The sequence below is a fragment of the Neomonachus schauinslandi genome, chromosome 12 (genome assembly GCF_002201575.2).
Source record: "Neomonachus schauinslandi chromosome 12, ASM220157v2, whole genome shotgun sequence".
NCBI lineage: Eukaryota > Metazoa > Chordata > Mammalia > Carnivora > Phocidae > Neomonachus > Neomonachus schauinslandi.
Window position 1 is genome coordinate 15,623,788 of NC_058414.1, and position 10,544 is coordinate 15,634,331.

At 44.1% G+C, this 10,544-nt stretch overlaps 1 protein-coding gene across 1 annotated transcript; it reads left to right on the forward strand.

Annotated features, from left to right (window-relative positions):
- Nucleotides 1-278: 278 nt before the first annotated feature.
- On the forward strand, nt 279-10,267 carry SFRP4 (secreted frizzled related protein 4). The gene is made up of 6 exons (XM_021682917.1): nt 279-1,014; nt 2,268-2,348; nt 2,445-2,510; nt 4,777-4,975; nt 7,422-7,485; nt 9,452-10,267. The coding sequence occupies exons 1-6, from the start codon at nt 570-572 to the stop codon at nt 9,635-9,637; spliced, it is 1,041 nt and encodes a 346-aa protein (XP_021538592.1). The 5' UTR covers nt 279-569; the 3' UTR covers nt 9,638-10,267.
- The last annotated feature ends 277 nt before the right edge of the window (nt 10,268-10,544 follow it).

Sequence of the window (10,544 nt, forward strand, 5' to 3'; positions counted from 1 at the left end):
GGATCCGGTGTCCAAAACGACTGCCAGACTCTGTTTCTTGGTGCGAAGAAAAAGGACTGGCCAGACTAAAAAGGAGGGACTTTAGGGAAATGCAGGATTCCAGCCCTGGGCTGCGGCCCGGAGGAGATGATGTCACCGCTCCGGCAAAGCGAGGGCTGGGGGGGGCGGGGGGGGGGCGCGGGTGCGGCCGAGGGGGAGCCCGCGCCGCTCCCGCCGCTGCCAAGGGAGCGTTCCGAGCCCACGTCAGGGGACGCGTCGGGATAAATAGGGTCCCGCAATGGCCGAGGCCGGCTGCGCTCGGAGCTGCCGGGTCGGGGACTGGAGCTGCCTGGGCGGGTCCGCGCCCCGCAGGCTGAGGGCTGGCGCTGCTCGCGCTCGGTGCGCCGGACGCCGGATACCCCCGGCCGCTCCCGCTGTCCCGCACCGCTGCCGACCGCAGCGCGGGCGGAGAGCCTCTCCCGTGCCCCCGAAGGACTTCCTCCCCAGGGAAGGGAGGACGAGAGACTAGGGGGGCAGCAAGCCGGGGGCCCCTTCTGCCGGTCGGGGTGGCGGCGCGCCAGCGCAGTGCCATGCTGCTCTCCGTCCTGGCCGCGCTGTGCCTGGGGCTGCGCCTGGCGCTCGGCGTGCGCGGCGCGCCCTGCGAGGCGGTGCGCATCCCCATGTGCCGGCACATGCCGTGGAACATCACGCGGATGCCCAACCACCTGCACCACAGCACGCAGGAGAACGCCATCCTGGCCATCGAGCAGTACGAGGAGCTGGTGGACGTGAACTGCAGCTCGGTGCTGCGCTTCTTCCTCTGCGCCATGTACGCGCCCATCTGCACGCTGGAGTTCCTGCACGACCCCATCAAGCCGTGCAAGTCGGTGTGCCAGCGCGCGCGCGACGACTGCGAGCCCCTCATGAAGATGTACAACCACAGCTGGCCCGAGAGCCTGGCCTGCGACGAGCTGCCCGTCTACGACCGCGGCGTGTGCATCTCGCCGGAGGCCATCGTCACCGACCTCCCCGAGGGTGAGGCCGAGGGGAAGGACCGAGGGGGCAAGGGGCATTCTTGGCGTTTGCTGCCACGTGAGAACCGGGCGGCCACTTCTCCCGATGCCAGTGGGTGGACGGTCAGCAGCCCCCACCCCACTTCCGAGGGTTGGGGGAGGTGGGAAGGGCTGGTGACCAGACTTTGGGGAAAAGTCTGGTTTCCCTACAGGAATTTCGGAAGCTGAAGAACACCATGTCCCATAGATTATGTGTGTGTGGGGTGAGGAGGTGCTTATAAGTGAGCCACTGGGGGCATTGTCATTGACAGAGAAGAGCGGCAATAGCAGGTGGGGCATAGGTCGGGGCTGAGCCAGTGTTAAGCACTTTCGTTTAATCCTGAAAACAGTCCCACCGGGATTCTCCAGTTAGTGTCAGCTCTTGAAAACTCTTGCCGAAAAAGGCAGTACCAGTCATCACTCCCCACCAGGAGTGCAAGTTTGTAAATTTAGTTGTTCTGGAAAATTGTGACGTCTGTTTCATAGTCAAACTCTGTGGCGTCTTCCTTAACTGGATAACAACTTTTGCTTCCTTTTTTTTTTTTGTCATTTTGCTGCTTTTCTAGGATGAAGGAGCAAGTTTAATTCCATTTCTTGAAATGAAACCTAAGAGCATTTTGCATGCTTTTATCCCGGACCCAGGTTCCTGCACATTTAAAGAGATTATGGTGTTGCCTCAGTGTAGTTTTTGAGGTTCTATCTCAGAGCATTGCCCAATACATGAAGGAGAAGTAAAGTGAAGGGAAAATCGAAACTCCTCTCTAATTCAAAGCTTTAGGAAAAAAAACCATATTTATTGCTTACATTATATAAATGATAGAGGGTTATGCTTTGGGGAATTTACATATAGCTGTGGACTGTTTCTGCACTGCAAAAGGAGAGGTGGTGATTTGGAAATATTCTGGACATTTTGATTAGTGTCAACTGTCAACCTGGAAAAACCAACATTTTAAAATGGATTTGGAAGGGAAGTTAGCTGTGTTTATCAGCCACGTCAAATGGACACGCATTCACGTCAATTTGTGCTCGATGGGTAAAATCTCACTCAAAAGTCTTCTTTCCTAAGCCCAGGAATGTCTGTATGAAAGAAGTAGTCGACAGTCATATGCCACTTTTACAATGTAGTGTTATTCTTTTGATACTGTGCTAGTGTGTGTCTCCAGATGGTTCTTTATTCCAGCTGGGTGAACAGGCTAAGTCACTGACCACACCCACGTGGCTCTGTGTGTGTTTCAGACGTTAAGTGGATAGACATCACGCCAGACATGATGGTTCAGGAAAGGCCTCTTGATGTTGACTGTAAACGCCTAAGCCCCGGTGAGTTCTTTCGCCTTGAGGTTCCCTCTTTGTCTCCTCCCCAGAATGGTTTCAGGACACTTTTCCAACTTCTTGTCTCTCTTTCGTCTCCTCCAGACCGTTGCAAGTGCAAAAAGGTGAAGCCCACTCTGGCGACATATCTGAGCAAAAACTACAGCTACGGTAAGTCATCGGACGCAACCATTCACCTGAGGACTTGCCACATTGCAAAGCCAGCCACAAAGCTGATGACAAAGGGTTTACTTACGTGGGTTCTCGACGTGGGTTCCCGATGGCACAAACACAACTATAAAATGTCTTGCTCTTCTGGGTAAATTAAGCAAAACCAAAGTAGATTACCCAGGGAGAACAGTGATGTGGATCAGAGCACAAATTTGCCTTCAAGGTCCTCCTTGTCTTAGGGAGAGGGGCCACTCAGCCAGGCCAGCCCATCTGACCTGTTCTCTTCCTGAGGTTTCCTGAAGGATGGGTGAGTGATCCATGGGCTGGATTATCTGAGACCCAGAGGCCCAGGAACTAAGACCTGCGCATCTTTCTTTTTACTTATAAACACCTGTTAAAAAAAAAACAAAACCTGTAGATATTTAACATCTTAAAGGAATTGTGGGGAAATATGTACAAGTATTGACATAGTTTCAATGCCCTCCTCTCTTACTGAAAAGAACAGTCAGCACATTCTTCAAAGAATCAGGCTATTTTTAATTTTTTAAGTAAATTTAATTCTATTATCATTTGAAAGTAAATTTAATTAAAAATAGGTTCTTTTAAAGTATCTATTTGGGCTCCTTTATGTACCTTTGCAACTCTTAAATTACTTCTGCTGGAATAACAGGAACTGTTTAGGCAAAAAGGTCATTTTATTTGTTAACTTTGTTTTCCGTAATTCAAACTGAAATTTTAAATCATGAACTTTATGTAATATTTCATATGTGAAAGTAGGAAGATCATGGCCATATAAAAGTGTGAAGGGGTGCCTGAGTGGCTCAGTTGGTTAAGCATTGCCTTCAGCTCGGGTCATGATCCCGGGGTCCTGTGATCGAGTCCCACATCAGGCTCCTTACTCAGTGAAGAGTCTGCTTCTCCCTCTCCCACTCCTCCTGCTTGTGTTCCTTCTCTTGCTGTGTCTATGTCAAATAAATAAATAAAATCCTAAAAAAAATAATAAATTAAAAAAAATAAAAGTCTGAAAAACATAACCTTTTATTTGAATTGTAAGATTTGAGATTATACATAGCCAATGTGGGTAACTCAACCAAAGGGAAAAAAAAGCACTGACTTCCAGTAGCTTTCATTGTTGTTGTTTTAAAACTGTTTTTTGTAGATATTGTCTTAATCTAATCTACTTTTTCCCTCATCTGACACTATCCAGCCCTCCTTACTAACCAGAGTTTCACTGTCTTGCTGTTCTCCATAACTACTTTGATGATGAAACCATTTCTATTTAAGTCCTTTGGCTTCTTCATAAACCAGCTTTCTAGGACAGAATCCAAGACAGATCCGTGCGAGGCTGATTACAATTCCATGGAAGGCAGTAATAGCAAGGGACCAAAAGGGCCAGAATTTAAAGCTTGATCAGACACACTGATGTTAACAGCCATCTGTAATAAGAGTTATACTTCTGCTCACCACAGACCTGGCTTTGACAGTCTGTGCAATTAAAGGATTGAGAGCAGTGATCTTCAGAGACTCCTTCCAGTTCAAAAATGTTATGACTTTAATAACTTCCTTTGGAAGAGAGGAAGTTCAAGCATCAGACGGGTAGTTGGACCATACAACTTTAAAGTGGCTTCTGAGGGGCGCCTGGGTGGCTCAGTCGGTTGAGCGTTGGACTCTTGATTTTGGCTCGCGTCACGATCTCATGACCTTGGGCTTTGGGCTCAGTGGGGAGTCTGCCTGAGATTCTCTTTCTCCTCTCTCTCTGTCCCTCCCCCCACACGCTCTCTCTCTCAAATAATACATCTTAAAAAAAAAAGTGGCTTCTGAATTCAAGAACATATGATCTCACTTCAGATAATCACAAGGCAGAGGATTAACAAATATTGACGTTCCTGACATGAATTTCTGGGTAGGATTTGGGCAAACAAACACGCAAACAAACGGGACTAATTTTAGGATTTTGGGGCGGGGAACAATCTGTGTGGTTCTTTATCAGCTGCAGCCGATGCGGAGCAGTGGCCGAGCCAGCGGCAGAGCCCTGCGGGAGCCTGCTCGTCCCCGCACACCTGCCCTCTGCCGCAGGATCCGGGCCTCGGCAGACAATGCTGACAATCGGATTGTGTGGGCTCCTTGCCTGTGTCTGGGCAGCGTGGACATGACCATAATTACAGGAGGGATTCTTTAAGAGAGGTTCAGGAGTTGGCGCGGATGCACCATCCTTCTTTGTCTTCGAAGGCTCCATCAACACTTCTGTCACTTTTTTCAATCGCAGTCATTCATGCCAAAATAAAAGCCGTGCAGAGGAGTGGTTGTAACGAAGTGACCACCGTGGTGGACGTGAAAGAGATCTTCAAGTCCTCGTCCCCCATCCCTCGAATGCAGGTGCCGCTCATCACAAATTCTTCCTGCCAGTGTCCTCACATCCTGCCCCACCAAGACGTTCTCATCATGTGTTATGAATGGCGCTCCAGGTAGGCACGAAGGGGCAGAAGCAACTGCACGCTGCTTCTAGAAACGTGAATCTCATTTAACAGGGATGGTTTATTTAAAAAAAAAAAAAATGGCACCAGTAGTTCTTTTTTAAAAGACAACTAACTAACTAAATAAATAAATAAACAAATCGATCATTTTAATAGATGCCACTGTTACCATATCACATATCCTAAATATCATTGAATTCCTCATGGCATTAAGGAAAAATTGAAATAGGACTATTTGAATGGAATCTTTAAAAATCAAGTTCAGAATTCATTAAGCGACTTGAAAAATCATAGGCAGATATACTACTATGAGTTAAAACAGTTCTTTTCAAACCATTCAAATCAATCTTAGTGTGGCAAATCCTGAATATTTTTTAAGAGCTCTTTAACAACTTACAGATCGAGTAAAGACGGCCATTTGAGACGACAGGTCCACATTTTCTTTATATACAAAATAAATGTACAGTATTTGTTTGATAGACCATCACACACACATACACGGTCAGACTCACACTCACACACACATACACGCATATCTCTGGGAGTGTGCGTCCCCACCTCTCTTTCCTTGGCATCTTTTTATATACTGGTACATTCCTTGTAATGGAAAAATCAAAATCTTCAGACCAGGTTCCAGGAAGGACCCCATAACTTGCTGCAGGATACATCTCCAACAAAATGACTCCTTTTTTATATAACCAGTCTTCCCTTTGATTCCCTGCCATTAATGCTTATCTGTTTCTTCTGGATACAGCTATGGACTGTTTCTCCAAAACCCCTTTTGAAACTGACCTCACTTGAATACTTCCTTGATCTGTATCCTGTCAGTATTTGGGTACCGTCCTCGCACCGTGTATACCACCTTGTGTTCTTGGCTTTAAAACTGTTCTTTTACTCATAACTTGTCTCTCTGAAGAAGTTGAATGAATGAATGTTGACTGAAGTTTCTGGGCTCATCTCTTGCATAGTATTTGTACCTGCTACAGAACAAGATGCGGTTCTGGGACCGTACCAGATTGCTAGTCATTAAATCCTATTGGGACAGATGAATGGATTATAAATGAATTAAATAACATCTTTCCTGTCATCCTTTCTGTTCACTTATAGACTTATTATAATTCTGATGAAAATACCAGTAAAAATATTTTTGAATGACTGGGAGTTATGTCTTCATAATTGATGCTGGTGATCATTTGAAGGAACAAACAGGCAAGGGCATGTAAAGGAGATTTTGAAAATACCATTTGAAAGGAGATCTGCCTTAGGAGAAACAGAAAACTGGTACCGAGCTACACTTGCTAATGCCATGTGGGGCAGGAGTACACATGTAGGTAAATAACACAGAGGAAGCAGTCTTGAAACAGATTCTAATGCATAAAATAACTGATTGTGAAGGAGATATGGCAAATCAATTGGACATGAATATATTATTTAGTAAATGTTGCAAATATTTTTATTTGGAAAACTAGTACATATTTTCACTTTATACTGTACTATAAAATAAATTTCAAATGGATTAAAGAGCTATTTTTAAAACGTAATCATAGAAGATAAAATCAGGTGAATAGATATGTGAAATCTGAAAGGCAAAATACTTTACAAACATGAAATTAACGTAAGAAATTACAAGGGCAAAATGTCAATATAGACTTTTGATGACATAATATCATGGACATAAAAATTACCCAAAAGGCCAATAAATATTGAGAAAAATATTTGCAATGGTTATGACAAAGCAATAGTAACCTTACTGTATAAAGAGGTCATATAAGTTCATATTTGGTACATTAAGACTACAATATATAAATAATGTGTACATAAATCTATACGGACAAGTTCCAGAAGAAATACAAATAGTATTAAATTTACCTCTTTAATTCTCCAACCCAAATTAAAAAATAATTTGAACGAAAGTTCAACCATTCTGAAAACAATTTGGCCCTGTGCATGGAAAACCTTGAAAAAAGACATATTCTTTGGCCCAGTAATTCTACTTTCAGAAATCTGTCCTAAGGCAATAATAAGTCAGTGCACACTAGTATATATATACAAGGACATTCGACTCAATGCTGGTAATAGTAGCTAAGCAAAAGGAGGTTCAACAGTAGAGAAAGGCCTAAGTGTATTATGCATATCATTGTTGAAATATTTTATGGTTATTAAAGCCGTATTTTTTAATTATTCTAATTATATGAGAAAATACATATAATAGAATGATTAAAAAATGTACAGTATGATCTCAATATACAGTGTGATCTAAACACATATATATAGGGACAAGGAAGAATAAAAGGAAATGCTAGTAAAATATGAATGGTATACATGTGGAGTGTACAGTTAAGAGTTATAAAGAATTTTGGCTTTTTACAATTTTTTGGATTTTTAAACTTTTTCCTTTCATAATCAGAATTGCTCAAGATCAATTACTTTTTTTCAGGATGATGCTTCTTGAAAACTGTTTAGTTGAAAAATGGAGAGATCAACTCAGTAAAAGATCCATAGTAAGTATAATTAGCAACACTACGAATATGGAGTTAAGGGCATGTGAAGAAATTCTTTAGAGCTGGGGGATTCTTCACATTCTTCTCTCTCCAGGCCCTCAGGGGGCCTGCAATAGCGCACAATTTGCCTTTTGAATAAGTAGTTAAGAGCACAGCTGTTCTGACTTGGAAGCTGTAGCATTAATCTCTTTTCAGCCTCAGAGGTGATTTGGTTGCATTCAATACGGATCGACTGATTATTTCCAGGTTAAATTGGTGTGTTTTTTTTTTTTATCTCTTTATGGTATTTTATTTAACTATTTTAGCAAAATCAGTCAGGTACTTGAGCAGAATTAACATCCAGAGGTCTTAAAACAGACATAGACATGTAAGGGTGTGAATACGCAATTCTAAAATTCATTCTGTCTCTGTACAAAGCATAATCTTTCCCTGTATTTAAGATAATTTTGAGACTCTTGTCAAAATCAGTTATCTACAAACCGTAATCATTCTGTGGCCAAATCCCTGATTTTAGTGGTAACATCATGGAAATATCGGTAATTCAATTAAGGGAGTTAGAGTAATTTTTTTTGCCCAGAGATATGAGATCACACCAGAACTAAAGTAATCAGGTCATTGGTTTAAAGCGTCCCCTCTCCTGAAAATACGTTTAGATGTATCTAGGAGAATTTGTGGTTTCCGGTTCCCAAAAGGTCTTACAACGGCCTGGGGCCTCTCAATTTGCGAGGGAAAAGACTGATGGAGAAGGTAGTTTGAACACAGCCTCTCCTACTCCGTGCATTTTGGAATAACACAACGGTCACATCTGAGCTAAAAACTCAGGAGCTGCTCAGGAGCGTGCTTAGCCTTACTGGACAGAAAATTCTAGCGGGATTGGTTATCCAGTTTCCAGGACTACCGTAGATTAGAAGCATCAATGTAGAAAGTCAGTCCACCATAAGAACCTGAGAGGAAAGCAAGCTTTCAAGAATCATAGAGCTGTTTGGGCCATTCAGTTTTGCAGCAAACATTCCAATCTGCTTCAGTGAGAATTTGAAGCTAGCACCATATAATAGCAAACGTGATGAGTTCATTATTTCAGAACAGACTAGACTTGTGCCCTGGGAGGGTGGGGCTGTGTTTCTCATTTCCCTGCATTTCTAGTGCCTCGGACAATGCCTGGCCTGTGGTCATGCTCACACTCTTTGCTGAATGAAATACACTCTGACCAAGTAGGGGCGTATAGGTTATGCTAAAAGGCAATGTCTATTCAAGTGGACCCACTTTTTCAGTTTTTTCTTACATGCTGCTGTTTAAGCGAATAGTATTTCTTTATATTATAAGCAGTGAGTCCTTTTCTATGAAGGAAACAACTATCCAGAAAGTCTCATTTCTCATCGGTTCTGGGTGGCTAACACTTGAGCGGATTACTAGAGGTGGGAGGGGCCCTGTCTTGGATGGAAGAGCATTAGGTGAACCCACCCACAAATGCGCTGGGAGGCCCCCTGGCCTTCCTCGTGGGCTGGGTAAACTTCTGCTCTCTGCCATGTCAGAGCCTCTTTAGAAGGCTTGGCAGTGCACAAATGTCGCAGCACAGGGCGGCGGGGCCAAAGTGCCTGGCCTGCGGTCTTGGGCCCCGGAGTCACACTGGTGAATTTGGTTCCCAGCTCTGACATTTGTCAGCTGTGTGACTGGCTGCAAAGGGGCCGTGTGTGCCCTTTCCTGGCCACGACTGTGGTGTCCAACCTAGCAGGGCTGTTGGGAGCTTCCATGAAATGAATGGGTGTCAAGACTTCATCCCATCTTGAGCGCTTCTCAAATCCTCTGGTGTGTGCCAAGTGCCCGGCAACGCAGGCTGGCGATTTTATTCATTGTTGTCACGACTCAGCTATTACAGGGGGGGAAAATGGCATCGATTCTGACATCAGTTTCCCAGCATTACACAGTGCGATGTCTCTGACGGTCATGTGTGCAAATTGCCTCCCAGCAGTGGGAAGAGAGGCTGCAGGAACAGCGGAGGACCGTTCAGGACAAGAAGCGAACAGCGGGGCGTACAGGTCGTAGCAACACCCCGAAGCCAAAGGGAAAGCCGCCTGCTCCCAGACCAGCCAGCCCCAAGAAGACCATTAAAGCTAGGAGTGCCCAAAAGAGAACAAACCCCAAAAGAGTGTGAGCCAGCCACCTTCCAGAACCGAGACTGCCTCTCAGGCCGACGAGGCCAGGCGCTGCCCCGCCAGCCTGGGGAAGGCCCCGCTCCCCTTGCCTTAACAACTGCAGAACTCCTCCTACACCCATCTTGCGGCATTTTTCTTAATGATCTGCTTCCGTTTTTCTTTTTCAACCACCACAAGCCATAGTGGTAGGTATGTCCTTTGGTGTGGAAGGTCTATGAAAGCTGAAAGCTGGTGGACAAAGCTTCTGGCGGCATTCAGAGTAGCCTTTGTGGGGCCTACTCTGGGAGATCTCTGTGTGGGGAAAAGATGCTTTTGGTTCTTACCATTTGACTTAATATGTGCATTGTAAAATAAATGCCATATTACAAACAAAACACTCATTTTTCTTTTTACAATATGTTTTATTTCAGTTTGACTTGTGCTGTTAGAAGGTTCGTGATAGTCTAAGATGTGATTGAAAATACAATGATTCTAAGGAGGAAGGCAAGAGGAATGAATGTCTAAAAGATCTTTATGTGTTTGCTGTTCGCGGAAGAATTTCTGTGATGAAAGGAGGATATGGAAAATTGAGGTATTGAGGAACAACTAGAAAAGCATGATATGGAAAATTGTAATGATTTTTTTTTTTTACAAAGAACACTTTCAGCTCATTTTTGGCTAGAAACTCTAGGAACTAAAATAATAATAATGATAACTAAATAAATAAAAGGGAAAGGCAGACACACCACATCTGGATCCTTGTTTCCTAACTACCATGCTGGGGGTGGCAAGGCTCTGAATTCACATTCATGATGCTTCTCATTAGTAATCGTTGTGTGACACCAGAAACAGAGTTCGTTTCTCCTATTACGATTTATGCACCAGTGACTCAACCCCCAAGAATTTTACACCCCTGGATGTGGTGCT